This window comes from Felis catus, chromosome E2 (genome assembly GCF_018350175.1).
Source record: "Felis catus isolate Fca126 chromosome E2, F.catus_Fca126_mat1.0, whole genome shotgun sequence".
Taxonomy (NCBI): Eukaryota; Metazoa; Chordata; class Mammalia; order Carnivora; family Felidae; genus Felis; species Felis catus.
The window spans coordinates 8874447-8890470 of NC_058382.1; the positions used below are offsets into that span (position 1 = coordinate 8874447).

At 56.9% G+C, this 16024-nt stretch overlaps 2 protein-coding genes and 2 long non-coding RNA genes across 9 annotated transcripts; 2 read left to right on the top strand and 2 right to left on the bottom strand.

Moving 5' to 3' along the window:
- Nucleotides 1-817: 817 nt before the first annotated feature.
- On the top strand, nucleotides 818-5136 carry LOC101085336 (izumo sperm-egg fusion protein 1-like). Of its 3 annotated transcripts, none has more exons than XM_006941027.5 (9): nucleotides 822-2036; nucleotides 2421-2495; nucleotides 2832-2918; nucleotides 3144-3164; nucleotides 3518-3598; nucleotides 3796-3896; nucleotides 4157-4310; nucleotides 4594-4768; nucleotides 4983-5136. In XM_006941027.5, the coding sequence occupies exons 1-9, from the start codon at nucleotides 1802-1804 to the stop codon at nucleotides 5113-5115; spliced, it is 1062 nt and encodes a 353-aa protein (XP_006941089.3). In that variant the 5' UTR covers nucleotides 822-1801; the 3' UTR covers nucleotides 5116-5136. The 3 variants fall into 3 exon arrangements, with proteins under 3 accessions (XP_006941090.3, XP_006941089.3, XP_006941091.3); XM_006941029.5 differs by having other exon boundaries at nucleotides 1239-2036; nucleotides 4594-4715; XM_006941028.5 differs by lacking the exon at nucleotides 3144-3164 and having other exon boundaries at nucleotides 818-2036.
- On the bottom strand, nucleotides 5106-10446 carry LOC109494738. 2 transcript variants are annotated; one of them, XR_002149764.3, is made up of 3 exons: nucleotides 10089-10446; nucleotides 5442-9883; nucleotides 5106-5211 (listed from the first exon to the last, which is right to left on the bottom strand). It is a non-coding gene; the product is annotated as an uncharacterized LOC109494738 (long non-coding RNA). The 2 variants fall into 2 exon arrangements; XR_006590739.1 differs by having other exon boundaries at nucleotides 5442-9893.
- A 469-nt stretch (nucleotides 10447-10915) lies between these two features.
- Nucleotides 10916-14306, top strand: LOC102900416 (izumo sperm-egg fusion protein 1-like). 3 transcript variants are annotated; one of them, XM_045047035.1, is made up of 9 exons: nucleotides 10916-11150; nucleotides 11529-11603; nucleotides 11945-12031; nucleotides 12288-12308; nucleotides 12659-12739; nucleotides 12925-13025; nucleotides 13277-13430; nucleotides 13643-13904; nucleotides 14123-14306. In XM_045047035.1, exons 1-9 carry the CDS (start codon nucleotides 10916-10918, stop codon nucleotides 14199-14201), a joined length of 1095 nt encoding a protein of 364 aa, XP_044902970.1. In that variant the 3' UTR covers nucleotides 14202-14306. The 3 variants fall into 3 exon arrangements, with proteins under 3 accessions (XP_044902970.1, XP_044902971.1, XP_044902972.1); XM_045047036.1 differs by lacking the exon at nucleotides 12288-12308; XM_045047037.1 differs by lacking the exons at nucleotides 11945-12031; nucleotides 12288-12308.
- Nucleotides 12320-13670, bottom strand: LOC123382418. Its single transcript, XR_006590742.1, has 3 exons — nucleotides 13370-13670; nucleotides 12712-12849; nucleotides 12320-12474 (listed from the first exon to the last, which is right to left on the bottom strand). It is a non-coding gene; the product is annotated as an uncharacterized LOC123382418 (long non-coding RNA).
- Nucleotides 14307-16024: the final 1718 nt, after the last annotated feature.

The following is a 16024-nucleotide window of genomic DNA, read 5'->3' on the forward strand; positions in this document are numbered from 1 at the left end:
GCGGTTCGTGAGTTTGGGCCCCAGTGGGGTTCTGTGCTCACGGCTCAGAGCCTGGAGCCTGCTTCGGATTCTGCGTCTCCCTCTCTCGCTGTCCCCACCCCTCCACCCCCCGCTCGACCTCTCTTTCTCTCTCTCGAAAATAAATAAACATTAAAAGAAGAATGAAAGGATCTGAAGGTCTGAAAGTATACGGGCCCCGGGCTGGCCTGAAACCCAGGCCAGAGCACAAGGTCTGGCCAAGGAGAATGGGATTCTTGACTCAGATTCCAGGACCCCCTTGGTGCTTTTTTGTAGGGGATGAAGGTACCTAGCTTTATTACAGACAACTCTGATCGCATCCCCTACCTACCCAGAAGAATCCAAGCCCCCTTTTTTTTAGTCGTCTCAGGGAGTTTTGAGGGATCATTCACTATTCAGCTGCCACAGGTGGGACAGAGGGAGATATGAATTAAAAGTCCACACCACCAAATCCTGTCTCTGCAGGTGTTGTGGAGTCCACTGTGTGTGTGTGTGTGTGTGTGTGTGTGTAAGAGGGGAAATCCAGAACTGCTCACGTCTAGGGGTATTGTCCCTGCTGGGAACTGGCAGCCTCCTGTTCTCAGGCTCATGTGAGTCGCGGTTCCTGTTTTGTTTTAATGTTTATTCATTTTTGAAAGACAGAGGCAGAGCATAAGCAGGGGTGGGGCGGAGAGGGAGGGGGACACAGAATCCGAAGCAGGCTCCAGGCTCGGAGCTGTCAGCACAGAGCCCGAGGCGGGGCTTGAACTCATGAACGGTGAGATCATGACCTGAGCCGAAGCCTGACGCTCAACCCACTGAGCCACCCAGGCGCCCCGCGGTTTCAGTTTTTATGGTGGTTTGATTCTTGATGTAGAAAAGGAGAGAGAGACCTTCCAGGACCCATAGGTCTGAGCCCCAGGTTCTTAGTATTGGCCCTAGGCCTCTTTCTTCTAGAACCCTGGCATCGAGCCCCTCAGCTATGGAGAGAAGGAGGAGAAGGGAGTGAGTAAAGTGTGGAACTCTGGCCAGGGAGACACCCCAGGGCCTCCTGGGAGTCGTAGTCCTGCGGCTAGAAAGGGCCACTTCCCAATTCCGTGGCTTGACACCAAATATTCCAAAAGATCCCAGGCATCTAGCCGAAGCCTGGGTTCAGAAACTCGGGGACGAGAGGAAGCTGAAGGCCAGATGCCCTCGCCTGAGCTGACCAGATGAAACTTCTAGTCTGAGAAGGAGGCCTCTTGGCGATTTCCTGGAACCATAGGCGGAGCCTTCCTTTGTTGCCGTCCAATCGGACTCAGAGTTGGGTTTGTGGGCGGGGCCAAGGAAACTCCTGGGCGTGTCTCCAGGGAAGTCGCGCCCCCACGTCCGAAGCTAGAAGGGGGAGGCTGTGGGAATTCCTTGTAGATCGGGGGAAACGGTGACTCGGACTCCAGTCACAAAGCTCTCCACATCACGTGACCAACCTCACCTTCGCCCCAGAAACGTCCTCAATTTTAGCCGTGGCAAATAAAGTGGAAGGACGTGACCTGCTCGTCCCCTCTAAAGGCCCTCAGCCTGGATTCGGCCCTTCAGCGAACTCTAGTATTCCAGGGTGCAACATTCAAGGTCAAGGTCGGGCAGCGGCTGTCTAGGGTGCATCGGGACTCCGGACTCCTCGGTTTCCTAACCGAGAAGGGGGAGCCCTGCAAATTGGGGGGTCTTACTCTCGGGGAAGGGGTTCTTTCCCGTTACTGATCACCCCTTCCGTGTGGGGTGGGAGGACCCTCCCCGGGTTCTGTGCGGGCTGAGCGCTGTGGCCGCAATGGGTCCCCAAGTAGCCCTCCTGGTGGCGGCGCTAGCCGGCTGCCTGCTTCCTGCCGGGGGCTGTGTCATATGTGATCAGAGGGTCGTGGCCGCGCTGGACGCCTTGGAAAAGGAATACCTGCCTACCCACATGGCGCGCGAGCGTCAGGGACAAGTGATGGAAACGATAAGACAAACCGTGAGAAATTTCTGGGACCTGCCATATTTAGAGGATGCCTTTATGGGGGTTATAGGTGAGGGCAGGGTAGAGCGTGGGAACCCCGGGTCGTGGAAAAAGAGGAGTCTGGTGCTAGGATTCCTGGGAGCAGGGGCGGGGTGGGGGGAGGGAGGGAAGGGCCGGAGCCAGAGTCTACTGGGTTCGTGATGGAGAGGGCTGAGATGCAGATTCCAGGGCTTTCCGAGCCCTAGGAAATACTGTGTTCTACCCCTTACCCTGCAATTTTATGTAAAAAACTACAACTCCCAGAAGGCAACAGACAGGCAACCCTTTACAGCCCTAGCCTTGCCCAGTAGCCACATGGGCATTGTAGTTTTTAACACTAGCTGAGCCAATGGGACCACAAGGCTTCGAATCTGAGGTTCTATCTCCCCTCCCCGCATCCCCCGTGTCCCTCCAGATGAGGCCACAATGGAAACGTCAGTGTTGGGTTTTCTGAGGAGTATGACACTTATCACAAACAGTGACATAGCAGGTAAATGGCAGAGTGGCCAGGGGAGGGGCTTCGGAATCCTTTGGCTCTGGAGCCAAACTGCCTAGGTTCAAACACCGGCCCTGTCATCCCCTGGCTGTGTGGCCTTTAGGGAGGGATGTCACGGCTTTGTCACCTCCAAACTGGGTCATAACGGTGCCTGCACCCAGGCCAGTGACTTAGCCCAGTGGCCAGCATGGTTAAGTGGTCATCCAATTTCACTGCCCCTCCCGGAGATGGCCCTAACCTGGAACGCCAGCCTCTTCAGACGGGTACCTGTACCTCCTCCTGGGGTGGGTGGGGGGAGGGGTCGCACTCTGTCACCCTGCTCTTTCCCAGATGACACTTTCGTGAAGGAGTTCTCCTGGATGTTGACTCTGGAAAAGGCGGCCTTTCAGCGCAATGTTGCTCGGTTCCAAAGAGAGGGTGAGGGAAGATGGGGTCCCTCAGGGACCACAGCCCCTTCCTCCACCACTCCCGGGGTCCCTGTCCCCAGTCCCCTGCTTCTCTGTGTCCAGCCCCTCGCCTCTCCCAACAGGGTCCTCCCTCCAACCCAAGAGCCCAAACCCCAACCTATTCCTTCTCCCCCTCTCTCGTGTCCTTTAACTTAGAAATCTCATAACTTTTTTTTTTTTCTTCCTTCTGAGGCAGATTTCTGTCCCAACAAATGTGGTGAGTCCAGATTAGGGAAGCTGGTGTTCTATCCCCCATTCTGGCCCCGGTTAATACCCAGCCTTTCTCCTCCTGCTTTGGGTCTCGATGGTTCTTCCTTCCCCACGTCTGAGAGGTTCCTGGTCCCCAGTGGTCCTTCTGCACAGCGGATTTCCTGGACAGCGGGTCCTATTGCATGTGGGCTCCTCGCTGAGCCCGGTTAGATCCCTCTTCCCGCAGGTCTGCCTTCTAGCCCCGCCCCTTGGGCTGACCTCTCGGGATTAGGCGCTGGGCCCCGCCCCAGCCCTTGACCCTGCCCTCTCCTTTCAGTCTCTTCTATCGGGATAAATGCAACCTTGATCCTGCCCCTTCAGGTATGATGTTGCAGCCTCTGATCTGGTGCAGTAATTGTAAAAAGCAGCTTCACGTTTGTCGCAAGTCCACAGATTGCGGTGGTGAGAGAGCTGGGGCCGGCTGGGGGGGGGGGGGGGGAGGGGCGGGGTTGGCGCAAGAGGGGCGGAGCCAGAGGAGAGCCGGGGTCTAGAGAGGCCAAAGAAAGGAGCCGGCCCACCAGAAAAGTGGGGGCCAAGACCAAGTGCGAGGGAGTTGGGGGAGAACCAAGACGCATCCCACCGTAACCGCCTGTCCCCAGTGCGCCACATCAACGTCCACGGAAAGGAAGACTTGGTCCTGGACTGTGAGCTCCACTGGCATAAGTTATCTCAAGGCCTGACCTATTACAGCTTTTACAGGGTGGGCCCTCCAACCCCATCAACCCCACGTCCATTAGGCTTGGTTGAGCGCCCACCCCGGTATCCACGAGCTTGTTCCCACAATCCCCATGACCCATGACCTACAAGGTTTGACTTCTACAGGTCCCCGGGGACCCCATGCCCTTACCAGTGACCCTGGACTCCCATCTCCCCCACTGAGAGCCCGTGATGCCCTCACACCTGTACTGCCCCAAACCCTGAACTCCCCAGGCCTCTGTGACCCCTTGAGCTTGGGTCTAGGTTTGGGGGAGCAATTCTGAGACCTTGGTGTACAAGGGGAAACAGCCCACCCTGACCAAGCCCCTGGTGGGGCCAGAGGATGCAGGTGACTACCGCTGTGAGTTGGGCACCGTGAGATCCCTCCCAGCCACGGTCATCCATTTTAAAGTCACAGGTCAGAGCTGGGGAGTTGACGGAAGTGTGGGAATCAGGGTCCTGGGGTTAGGGGACAGTCAGCTTGGGGCATGGCCTATGGGGCAAAACTTCCTGTCGGGGTGTCATTTCAGGCCACGGGGGTGTGGCCACCCGCCACGGTGGCCGGGGTCCAGGCAGATAGGGTCGCGATTGTCTCCTCCAAGGCCCGGGTCTTGGGGGAAGGTTGGAGGGGAGGGAGCTTGCCTGGGCCACGGGGGACCTTGGTGGCCTCCCAAGGCTGTTCTTTCTCTCTCCTCTATCAGTGTTGCCTCAAAGAATCATTGAGGAGACACCGACATCAAACTTTGAAACCGAGGAGCAGCTGTCCCCAACCCTCCCGCCTTCAGAGCACCCTAAGCCCGAGAAGGTGCTGAGAAGCCTTCTGGTAGGGCTGCTGATCTGGGGCTTTGTGGTGCTGATCATCAGCTTTGTCACCGCGTGAGCCAACCCTGATGAAGGCGGGGCACGAACAGAGGGACGGGGTCTCCAAATCCCAATGCAGAAGGGGGTCCTTTAAGGGAGAGGCCTTAGAAAATGGTAGTGATGATCCAGCCTGGGTCTTTGCTGGAATAAGACCAAATATAGAGAGGCGAGGAGGGCTATCCCTCAAGACCTAACCTGGTTCCACTATCTGCCCCCCGCCCTTCCCCAGCGTACTTTGCTTTCTGCCCGGGAACGTGATGGATTCCATAAAGTCCTGGTTCCTCACTAACAAAGTAGCCGCCCTGCAGAGCCAGGTTCCGAAGGCACCGAAAGAAAACGACACAGCACCAAGTCACAAATAAAGATTTATCTGGTTGCCTAAATACCGGATTCATTTCCTCGGGTCTGATCCTCATTTTAGCTTTCCGAGAGGAGAGGTCTGGGGCTCGCCTCCTGTCCTAGAAGGAGAGCCCGGGAACCCGGGTCCCTTGGTCATGGCAGGGCCCCCTGGCTGAGATGTAATTCCCCAATCGAGGAGTGGGGAAGGGCCAGCCCTACCCAGATCTCCTCCCCCAGCCTCGCCCCCTCACAGGACGCCCCCTCCCGGCTCTTCCAGCCCAGTTGCCTCTGGCCTTTTCCAGTCCCCCAGCCAGGGCTGGGAGCCGGGGCAGAGGGGTCAAGAACCAACCCGGGTCAACGAAGACAGGGCGCCGAGGTGCTGGGGGGACCCGAAGCAGAGTAAGAACCGCGGGACCAGGGGTCCACACCCCTCCTGCGTCAGACCCAAGAGCCGGTCCCCAGCCATCTTCCACGCCAGTTCCCAGGAGTTAAGCTCCCATCTTTCTCCTCCACCCAGACTCCTTAGTCTGACCCCAGCCCCCTCCACCCCAACGCGACCACACAAGGGCCTCATCGGGGAGGCCCAGATGAAAGTTCTAGTCAGAGAGGGGTCGGTCTGCGAGATCCTGGAACAATAGGCGGGGCCTCCCTTTGTTGCCGTCCAATCAGACTCAGAGTTGGGTTTGTGGGCGGGGCCAAGGAAACTCGCCCAGAGTGTCTCTTGAGAAGTCGGCGCCCCAAGGAGAAAGGAAGAAGAGGGACTCTGTGGGATTGAGGCGACCTTCGAGTCTGACTCCAGTCATAAAGCTCTCCACGTCACGTGACCAACCTCACCTTCGCTCCAGAAACGTCCTCAATTTTAGCCGTGGCAAATAGAGTGGAAGGACGTGACCCTATCGTCCCCTCTAAAGGCCCCCAGCCTGGATTCGGCCCTTCAGCGAACCCTAGTATTCCAGGGTGCAACATTCAAGGTCAAGGTCGGGCAGCGGCTGTCTAGGGTGCATCGGGACTCCGGACTCCTCGGTTTCCTAACCGAGAAGGGGGAGCCCTGCAAATTGGGGGGTCTTACTCTCGGGGAAGAGGTTCTTTCCGGTCAGCGATCACCCCTTCCGTGTGGGGTGGGTGGACCCTCCCCGGGGTTCTGCTGGGGCTGAGCGCCCTGGGGAAATGGGTCCCCAAGTTGCCCTCCTGGTGGTGGCGCTAGCCGGCTGCCTGCTTCTTGCCCGGAGCTGTGTCACTTGCGATCGAAGGGTCGTGGCCGCGCTGGACGCCTTGGAAAAGGAATACCTGCCTACCCACCTGGCGCCCGAGCGTCACAGAGAAGTGATGGAAAAGATAAGACAAACCGTGAGGAATTTCCGGGACCTGCCAGATTTAGAGGATACCTTTCTGGGGGTTATCGGTGAGGGCAGGGTAGAGAGTGCGAATCCAGGGGTCGAGGGAAAAGAGGGGTCTGCGTTCTAGGATGGTTGCGGGAGCGGGCAGGAGGGAAGGAAGCGAAAGACTGGAGGGAGACTGTACTGGGTTCGTGAATGGAGAAGGCTGGGATGCAGATTCCAGGCCTTCCCCAGGGCAGACCAATACACTTTCCCCTAGTCCTTACGTGGCAATTTTATGTGGGGAAAAAAAATACAACTCCCAGAAGGCAGCGGGCGTGCCAGCCATTTACAGCCCTGGGCTGGTCCAGTAGCCTCATGGGTATTGTAGTTTTGAACACCTGCTGAGCCAAGAGACCTCAAGGCTTGGAATCTGAGGTTCTAGCTCCCCTCCCCGCATCCTCTGTGTCCCTCCAGATGAGGCCACGATGGAAACGTCAGTCTTGAGTTTTCTGAGGAGTGTGAGACTTATCAGAAACAGTGGGGCAGCAGGTAAATCCACACAGGGGCCGCGGGAGGGGCTCCAGAATCTTTTCGAGAAATGATTGTTGGTGAGGACAGGTCTGGTGGTGGCTCTGGAGGCCACCTGCCTCGGTTCAAATTCCGGGCCGGTCATCCCCTAGCTCTATGGCCTGTAGGGAGGGACTTTGCAACTTTGTCACCTCTCAAATGGGTCCTAACAGTGCCTGCAGGCCAGGCGCCGCTTAGCTCAGTGGCCCGCATTGTTAAGTGGTCATTCAATGTCACTGTCCCTCCCTGAGATGGCCCCAAACCCTAACCCTCTTCAGATGGAGGCAAACTTCCTGCATCTCCTCCTGGGGTGGGCGGGGGAGGGGTACCACTCTATGTCACCCTGCTCCTTCCCAGATGACACTTTCGTGAAGGAGTTCTCCTGGATGTTGACTCTGGAAAAGGCAGCCTTTCGTGGCTACGTCACTCGATTCCAAAGAGAGGGTGAGGGAAGATGGCTTCCGTCAGGGACCACGGCCCCTTCCCCCAACAGGCCCAGGGACCCTGTCCCCAGCCCCCTGCTTTCTATGTCCAACCACTCACCTCTCCCGACCCGGTCCTTCCTTGGACCCAGAGATTCAGACACCCGGGTCCTTCTTCCCTCCAACCCAAGAGCACAACCCCCAACCTATTCCTTTTCGCCCCCTCTCATCCCATTAACAGGAATCTGATAATCCTTTTTTGTTTTTGTTTTGTTTTTTCTTCCTTCTGAGGCAGATTTCTGTCCCAACAAATGTGGTGAGTCCGGATTACCGGAACTGGTTTTGTATCCTTCATCCTTGCCCCGTGAATACCCAGCCTTTCTCCTCCGGCTTTGGGTCTCGGTGGTTCTTCCTTCCCCACGTCTGAGGGGTTCCTGGTCCCCAGTAGTCCTTCTGCACAGCGGACTTCCTGGATAGCGGGTCCCCTTCTCTGGGCGCTCTTTCCTGAGATTGGTTACACCCCTCTTCAGGGAGGACTGCCTTCTAGCCCCGCCCCTTGGGCTGACCTCTAGGGATTAGGGGCCTGACTCCGCCCCAGAACTTGGCCCTGCCCTCTCCTTTTAGCCTCGCCTCTCAGGGCGAATACAGCCTGGATCCTGTCCCTTCAGGTACAATGTTGCAGCTTCTGATCTGGTGCAGTAACTGTAAAAAGCAGCTTCACGTTTGTCGAAAATACAGAGATTGCGGGGGTGAGAGAGCTGGGGCCAGCCGCAGGGGTTGGCGCAGGAGGGGCGGAGCCAGAGGAGAGACTTGGCCTAGAGAGGGCGGGGACTGGAGCGGAGGGTGGAGACAGAAAGGGGGGCCTAGACAAAGTGGGTGGCACTGGCGGGAGGGCAGGAAAACCTTGAAGAAGGGTCCCACCGTAAATCCTGTCCCCAGTGCGCCAAATCAACGTCCATGAAACGGAAGACCTGATCCTGGACTGTGAGCTCGACTGGCATAAATTATCTCAAGGCCTGACCTATTACAGCTTTTACAGGGTGGGCCCTTTAACCCCAAGTCCATAAGGCTTGTGTGAGCGCCGACCCCCTCATCCACAAGCTTGTTGCCACAATCCCCATGACCCATGACCCACCAGGTTTGACTTCTACGGATCCCCGGGGACCCCATGCCCTTACCAGTGACCCTGGACTCCCATCTCCCCCACTGAGAGCCCGTGATGCCCTCACACCTGTACGGCCCCAAACCCTGAATTCCCCAGGCCTCTGTGACCCCTTGAGCTTGGGTCTAGGTTTGGGGGAGCAATTCTGAGACCTTGGTGTCCGAGGGGAAACGGCCCACGCTGATCAAGCGACTGGTGAGGCCAGAGGATGCGGGTAACTACCGCTGCGAGTTGGGCACTGAGCGATCCGGCCCAGCCACGGTCATCCATTTTGAAGTCACAGGTCAGAGCTGGTGGTCGGCAGACGTATGGGACTCAGGGTCCTGGGTATGGGGGGCAGTCAGCTTCAGCGAGCGCCCTGGGGGGCCTAACTTTCTGTCGGGGTGTGGTTTCAGGCCAACGGGGGGTGGCTTCCTGCCCAGGGTGCGGCCGCCTCTCACAGTGGCCTGGCTTCAGGCAGTGAGGGGCGTGTTTATCTCCTGGGAGGCCTGGGTCCTGGGGAAGGGTGGCGTGGACAGAGCTTGCCTGGGCCACGACCGGCCCTCCCAGCACTGCCCCTTCTCTCTCCTCTGTCAGTGTTGCCCAAAAGAGTCATTGAGGAGATCCCGAAATCAAAGCCCGGGACCCAGTATCAGCGGTTTCGATCCCTCAAGCCGTCAGAGTGTCCGAATCCCAAGGACGCGCTGAGAGGCTTTCTGTTCGAGATGCTGATCTGGGGCTTTGTGTTTCTGATCCTCGGCTTTGCCACCTCGTGAGCCGCCTCCCGGAGAAGGCGGGGCTTGGGGCGAGGGGCGGGGTCTCCAACGTCCGAAGGTAGGAGGAGGTGTTAGGGGGAGGGGCTTAGAAAAGAGGGGCGTGCTTACCCAGGGCGGCGAAGCTTGGGTCACAGAAAGGATCAGATATAGGGAGGCTGGGAGGGGTGTCCCTCACTCAAGAACTAACCTGCTTACACGATTGCACCCCACCCTTCCCCAGCGTACTTTGCTTTAGGTCTGGGACCCTGATCGATTCGGTCAAGTCCTGGGTCCGTACCGACAAGGCAGCAGCCCCCGAGGACCAGGGTCCACAAAGTCGGCTGTCACAGACCCAGCTATCACAGACCCAGGTGTCACAGACCCAGCTTCCCAAGGTACCGAACGAGGAAAAGGCCACAGCACCAAGGCTTAAATAAAGATTTATCTGGTTGTCTAAATATCGGATTCCTTTTCTCCGGTCAGATTCTCAGTTTTGGCTTCCCGAGAGGAGAGCTCTGGGGCGGGTCTCCTGTCCTAGAAGGATAGACTGGGAACCCGGGTCCCTTCGGCGTGGCAGGGCCACCTGGCTGAGATGCACTTCCAGAATCAAGGAGTGATTCCCGAATCAAGGGCCAGCCCTACCCAGATCTCCTCCCCCAGGCCCAACCCCTCACATGACAACCCGTCCACACTCTTCCAGTGGGTTTCCCCTGCCTTTTCCTCTCCCCCAGCCAGTGCTGGGAGCCGGGGCAGAGGCGAAGGCTGAATAGGAACAGTGGGGTCTGAACTAACCAGGCCGACGGAGCCAGGGCGCCGGGTGCTGTTGGGGCCTCAAGCAGGGACCCAGGGGTCCGCACGCCTCCTCCATCAGACCCAAGACCAAGTCCCCAGCCATCTTCCACGCCAGTTCCCAGGAGCTAAGCTCCCATCTTTCTCCTCCACCGAGACCCCACCCCCTCCACCCCAACGCGACCACACGGGGGCCTCGTCTGGGAGGAACCAGAAAAAAGTTCTAGTAGAGAGGGGGCGGAGGGCGTTATCCTGGAACTATAGGCGGAGCCTCCCTTTGTTGCCGTCCAATCAGACTCAGAGTTGGGTTTGTGGGCGGGGCCGAGGGCACTCCTGGATTGTCTCTAGGTAAGTCGGGGGGCCTGTGTGGAAAGCTAGAAGGGAAACGCTGTGGGATTTCCTTGCACATTGAGGCGATCTTCAGGTCTGACTCCAGTCATAAAGCTCTCTGCATCACGTGAGCCACCTCGCCTTCGCTGCAACAGCATCCTTAATTTCAGTCGTGGCGTAACAGAGCCGGAAGGACGTGGCCGGCTGGTCCCCCTGAATGCCCTCAGCCTGGATTCCGCTCTTCAGCAAACCCTAGTTGTATTCGAGGGTCAACGGACAAGTTCAAGGTCGGGCAGCGGCTGCTCAGGGTGCATCGCGACTCCGGACTCCTCGGTTTCCTAACCGAGAAGTGGGAGACCTACAACTTGGGGGTCTTAGTCTCCGGGAAGGGGTTCTTTCCCCTTAGCGATCACGTCCTCCTCCGTGTGGGGTGGGCGGACCGTCCCCATAAAGTCCAGAGAGTCCTGGTGGGTTCTGCTGGGGCTGAGCGCCCTGGGGAAATGGGCCCCCAAGTTGCCCTCCTGGTGGTGGCGCTAGCCGGCTGCCTGCTTCCTGCCCGGAGCTGTGTCACGTGTGATCGAAGGGTCGTGGCCGCGCTGGACTCCTTCGATAAGGAATACCTGCCTACCCACCTGGCGCCCGAGCGTCGCAGAGAAGTGATGAGAACGATAGGAGCAACCGTGGGAAATTTCACCAAACTGCCAAATTTACAGCGTTCCTTTATCGGGGTTATCGGTGAGGGCAGGGTAGAGCGTGGGAACCCTGGGTCATGGGAAACGAGGGGTCTAGTCCTAGGATTGCTGGGGCGGGGGGAGGGGGACGGGAGGGAAGAGCTGAAGGCAGAGTCTACTGGGTTCAGGCATGGGGAAGGCTGGGATGCAGAATCCAGGCCTCGCCAGGGCTAGGAACACACTTTCCCTACCCCTTACCTTGCCATTTTGGATAAAAACTACAACTCCCAGCAGGCAACGGGCGGACAATCGCTTTACAGCCCCATCCTTGCCCAGTGGCCACATGGGTATTGTAGTTTGTAACGCTAGCTGAACCAAGAGAGCTTAAGGTTTGGAATCTGAGGTTCTGTCTCCCCTCCCCGCATCCCCTGTGTCCCTCCAGATGAAGCCACGATGGAAACGTCAGTCTTGAGTTTTCTGAGGAGTGTGAAATATATCACAAACCGTGGTTTAAGAGGTAAATGCACACAGATGAGGGGGGGGGGGGAAGCTCCAGAATCTTTGGCTCTGGAGTCAACCTGCCTAGGTTCAAATCCCCCCACCCCCGGTCATCCCCTAGCTGCGTGGCCTTGGAGGAGGTTTTCCACGTCTAAAATGGATCATAACGGTGCCTGGACACCAGCCCTCGCTTAGCTCAGTGGCCGGCGTGGTTAAGTGGCCATTCAATTTCATTGTGGCTCCCTGAGAAGTCCCCAACGGGAATTGGCATGCCCTTCAGACAGACACAAACTTCCTGTACCTCACTCCTGGGGTGGGGAGCGGCGGGGAAGCACTTGACGTCACCCTGCTACTTTCCAGATGACACTTTAGAGAAGGAGTTCTCTGAGATGTTGACTCGGGAAAAAGAAAGCTTTCAGAGCTACGTCGTTCGGTTCCAAAGAGAGGGTGAGGGAATATGGGTTCTGCGGGGGACCACAGCCCCTTCCTCCACCAGTCCCAGGGTCTATGTCCCCAGCCCCTGCTTTCTATGTCCATCCCCTTACCTCTCCTGACCACGCCCTCCCTTGGACCCAGACCTCCAGGCACCCGGGCCCTTCCTCCAACCCAAGAGCCCAAACCCCCACCTATTCCTTCTCCCCCTCTCTCATGTCCTTTAGCTTAGAAATCTGATACCATTATTTTTTTCTTCCTTCTGAGGCAGATTTCTGTCCCAACAAATGTGGTGAGTCCAGATTACGGAAGGTGGTTTTTTATCCCTCATCCTTGCCCCGTGAATACCCAGCCTTTCTCCTCCTGCTTTGGGTCTCGACGGTTCTTCCTTCCCCACGTCTGAGAGGTTCCTGGTCCCAGTAGTCTTTCTGCACAGCGGACTTCCTGGGCAACGGGTCCTATTCCATGTGGGGTCCTCACTGAGCCCGGTTAGATCCCTCTTCCGGCAGGTCTGCCTTCTAGCCCCGCCCCTTGGGCTGACCTCTAGGGACTAGGCGCCTGATCCCTCCCCAGCCCTTGACCCTGCCCTCTACTTTTAGCCTCCTCTGTTAGGATAAATAGAGCCTTGATCTCTCCCCTCAGGTACGATGTTGCAGCTTCTGCTCTGGTGTCACATATGCAGAAAGCACCTTTACCTTTGTCGAAAGTCCACAGATTGCGGAGGTGAGAGGCTGGGGCCAACGGGAGGGGTTGGCGCAGGAGGGGCGGAGCCAGAGGAGAGATGGAGTCTTGACAGGGCGGAGACTGAAGCCTGCCTGTTAGCAAAGAAGGGCCTGGACCCAGTGGGAGGGAGTTGATGGAGGGCCTGGAACCATGAGGAAGCACCCCACCATAACCCTCGTCCCCAGTGCGCCAAATCAACGTCCATGAAAAGGAAGACTTGGTCCTGGACTGTGAGCTCGACTGGCATAAATTATCTGAAGGCCTGACCAATTACAGCTTTTACAGGGTGGGACTTTCAACCCCGAGTCCATTAGGCTTGTGTGAGCGCCGACCCCTGTATCCACAAGCTTGTTCCCACAATCCCCATGACCCATGACCTACCAGGTTTGCCTTCTACGGATCCCCGGGGACCCCATGCCCTTACCAGTACACCCTGGATTCCCATCTTCCCCACTGAGATCCCGTGATGATCTCACCTCTGTTCTCCCTAAGGCCTGAATTCCCCAGGCCTCTGTGATCTCTTGAACCTGGGTCTAGGTTTGGGGGAGCAATTCTGAGACCTTGGTGTACAAGGGGAAACGACCCACCCTGACCAAGCCCCTCGTGGGGCCAGAGGATGCAGGTACCTACCGCTGCGAGTTGGGCACTGAGCGACATGGCCCATCCACGATCATCCATTTTGAAGTCACAGGTCAGTGCTGGGGAGTCGACAGAAGTGTGGGGTTCAGTTTCGTGGGGTTTGGGTACAGCCATCGTCAGGGCGTGGCCTGCGGGTTAAAACTTCCCTGTGGGATGTGGATTCAGGCCATGGGGGTGTGGCTTCCTGTCGTGGGCGTGGCCACTGCTCACCCGGACCATGCTTCCTGCAGTTAGGGTCCTGATTATCTCCTGGGACCCTCTCAGGTCTGCTCTTTCCCTTTCTTCCGTCAGTGTTGCCTCAAAGAATCATTGTGGAGACAACGTCCAAGTCTTCAACCTTTGTAACCCAGCCTTCAGTGTTTGTAACCCGGTCATCAACCAGTGGAACCCTGGCTGAGATCTGGCATGACCTGTCCCTAACTGTCGGGAGGGCAGAGTACCCGAAGTCGGGGAATAGGCTGAGAGGCCGTCTGATAGGGCTGCTGATCTGGGGCTTTGTGGTGCTGATCATCGGCATTCTCACCGTGTGAGTCGCCCACTGAAGAAGTCAGGGCTTGGAGCGAGGGGCGGGATGTCCACCCTCCAAATGGAGGAGGTTGTTCTCTTGGGGATGGGGTGGGGCTTACCTCTGCCGACTAAGTTGGGGTCATTGCGAGAATAAGATCCAATATAGGGAGGCTGGGAGGAGTGTCCCTCACTCAGGACCTAATCTGGTTCTGCTATTTGCACCCCACCCTCCCCCAGCGTCCTTTGCATTCGGCCTGGGAAGGTGATCGATTCCATGAATACCTGGTTCTCCGCTGACAGGGCGGGTCTTCCATAGGGCTAGGTCCCAAAGAGTCAGCCTTCACAGGAGCAGGTTCCGAAGGTACCGAAGGAAAAGGCCACAGTACCGTGGCACAAATAAAGATTTATCTGGTTGTCTAAATACCGGACTCACTTCCTCTGCTCTGATCCTCACTCTTGGTTTCCGAGAGGAGAACTCTGGGGCTGGTCTCCTGTCCTAGAAGGAGAGCCTGGGAACATGCGTCCCTTCATCATGACAGGGCCACCGGGCTGAGATGTAATTCCGGAATCAAGGAGTGGGGAAGGACCAGCCCTACCCAGATCTCCTCCCTCAGGCCCGTCCTCTCCCAGGATGCCCCCTCCCAGCTCTTCCTGCCAGGTTTGCTCTTGTCTTTTCTGGATCCCCAGCCAGTACTGGGAGCCTGGGCAGAGGCAAAGGCTGAAGGGGAACAGCGGGGTCAGGAAGCAACCAGGGCCAACGGAGCCAGGGCCCCGGGGTGCTGTTGGGACCTGAAGCAGGGTAAGAACCAGGGACCCTGAAGTCCAGACCCCTCCTCCCTCAGACCTAGTGTTGAGGGAGCATAAGTGAGGCTAAGAGCAAAATAGAAGCTAGCACTCCCCACCCCCTGGTGGGATATAGGTGACGTTGCTCAGACACTCCTGAGGTACTTTGTCTTTTCTTCCTTTACTCTCATTTTAGGGGCTTTTCGCGAAGTATGGTCTTACTGGAACCCTTTTCATGTGGATTGCTCAGGCTGCAATCCTCTAGCCCATGTCTACTCTATGGGGAGGAGAAAGCCTGTCTTTTGGCTGGATGTTACTACCCTGGGTGGGGTGGTAATGAGACCCAGAAACTTGGTGCCCTCTCTTTATTCCTGTCCTCAGGCAAAGTTGTCTGTCTTGTGCATGGGACAGCCACCTGTCCAAGTAGCCAAGTGGACCAACACGGCTGCCAATCTTATGATTCCCGTGTGAGGTATCTTCCTCATTGGTCTAAGGTGATCCCCTCCACATTTCTGGTCTAGCTGCTTCTAGCCTCGGAACCTCCCACGGAGAGCTGGCGGAACCACTACTCGATTGAAAGAACATTGAACCGGGGACCGTTTCTTAGGGAAGTTGGCTGTGAAGACCTTACGTGTTGGAATATCACTTAGATCATGGTGGATTTCTGCCTTTACTGTTTTCAATCAGTGTCCTCTATTAACTGCTACTTAAATTACCAAATTGGGTCATTCCCCCTTGCAAAATTTCCAGTGTTTTCCACGGGCTCTAAATGACAGTTGACTGTCCTTCTCAGCCAGGCAAATTTGGTCCATACGTCAGACACCCATCTGTAGTCTGGGGGAAGCGAAGGGATGCTAACATCCCTCTTTTAGGAGCCCTTAATCGGCTAGTCGGTGGTCATAGAGATTTCGTTTGAGGGTTGTGTCGGGTCGCTTTGGCACCGGGAACCTCTGACGTTTCCTGTGCCTGGGACACCACCGGGGAGCCGGGGGGTGGGGCGGTTGTCAGGATAATAGAGGCTTTCTCTCTAGGAGAAGCATGGGAGCTCCTCCTCTGTCTCCAAGGAGTCTCCCCTGGGATGTCTTTTAACCCACTGGAAACAATTTGGATTGCAAAATTTAGGAAAGGATTGATCTCCTGTAATACTGCATGGCGTCCGTAGGATCTAGCAGTTAGATCTCTTCTGCAGTAAACAGGGCAAATGGACAGAGGTACCCTAGGTCCAGGCCTTCACAGCTCTAAATCACGACCCAGACCCAAAGGCTTCTTGCAGAATGTGTTTGCCAAAGTGTATTTGGCTGGTAAACTCCCTCCTGACATATTGGATGTCTAGATAGGCCTCCCCTAAGTGAATCC

Coding starts and splice junctions, on each gene's coding strand:
- LOC101085336 (XM_006941027.5), top strand. CDS start 1,802: ATGGGTCCCCAAGTAGCCCTCCTGGTGGCGGCGCTAGCCGGCTGCCTG. Junction 3,599..3,795: donor CAAGTCCACAGATTGCGGTG/GTGAGAGAGCTG, acceptor GCCTGTCCCCAG/TGCGCCACATCAACGTCCAC. Junction 3,897..4,156: donor CCTATTACAGCTTTTACAGG/GTGGGCCCTCCA, acceptor GCTTGGGTCTAG/GTTTGGGGGAGCAATTCTGA.
- LOC102900416 (XM_045047035.1), top strand. CDS start 10,916: ATGGGCCCCCAAGTTGCCCTCCTGGTGGTGGCGCTAGCCGGCTGCCTG. Junction 12,309..12,658: donor TTTCTGTCCCAACAAATGTG/GTGAGTCCAGAT, acceptor CTCTCCCCTCAG/GTACGATGTTGCAGCTTCTG. Junction 12,740..12,924: donor AAAGTCCACAGATTGCGGAG/GTGAGAGGCTGG, acceptor CCTCGTCCCCAG/TGCGCCAAATCAACGTCCAT.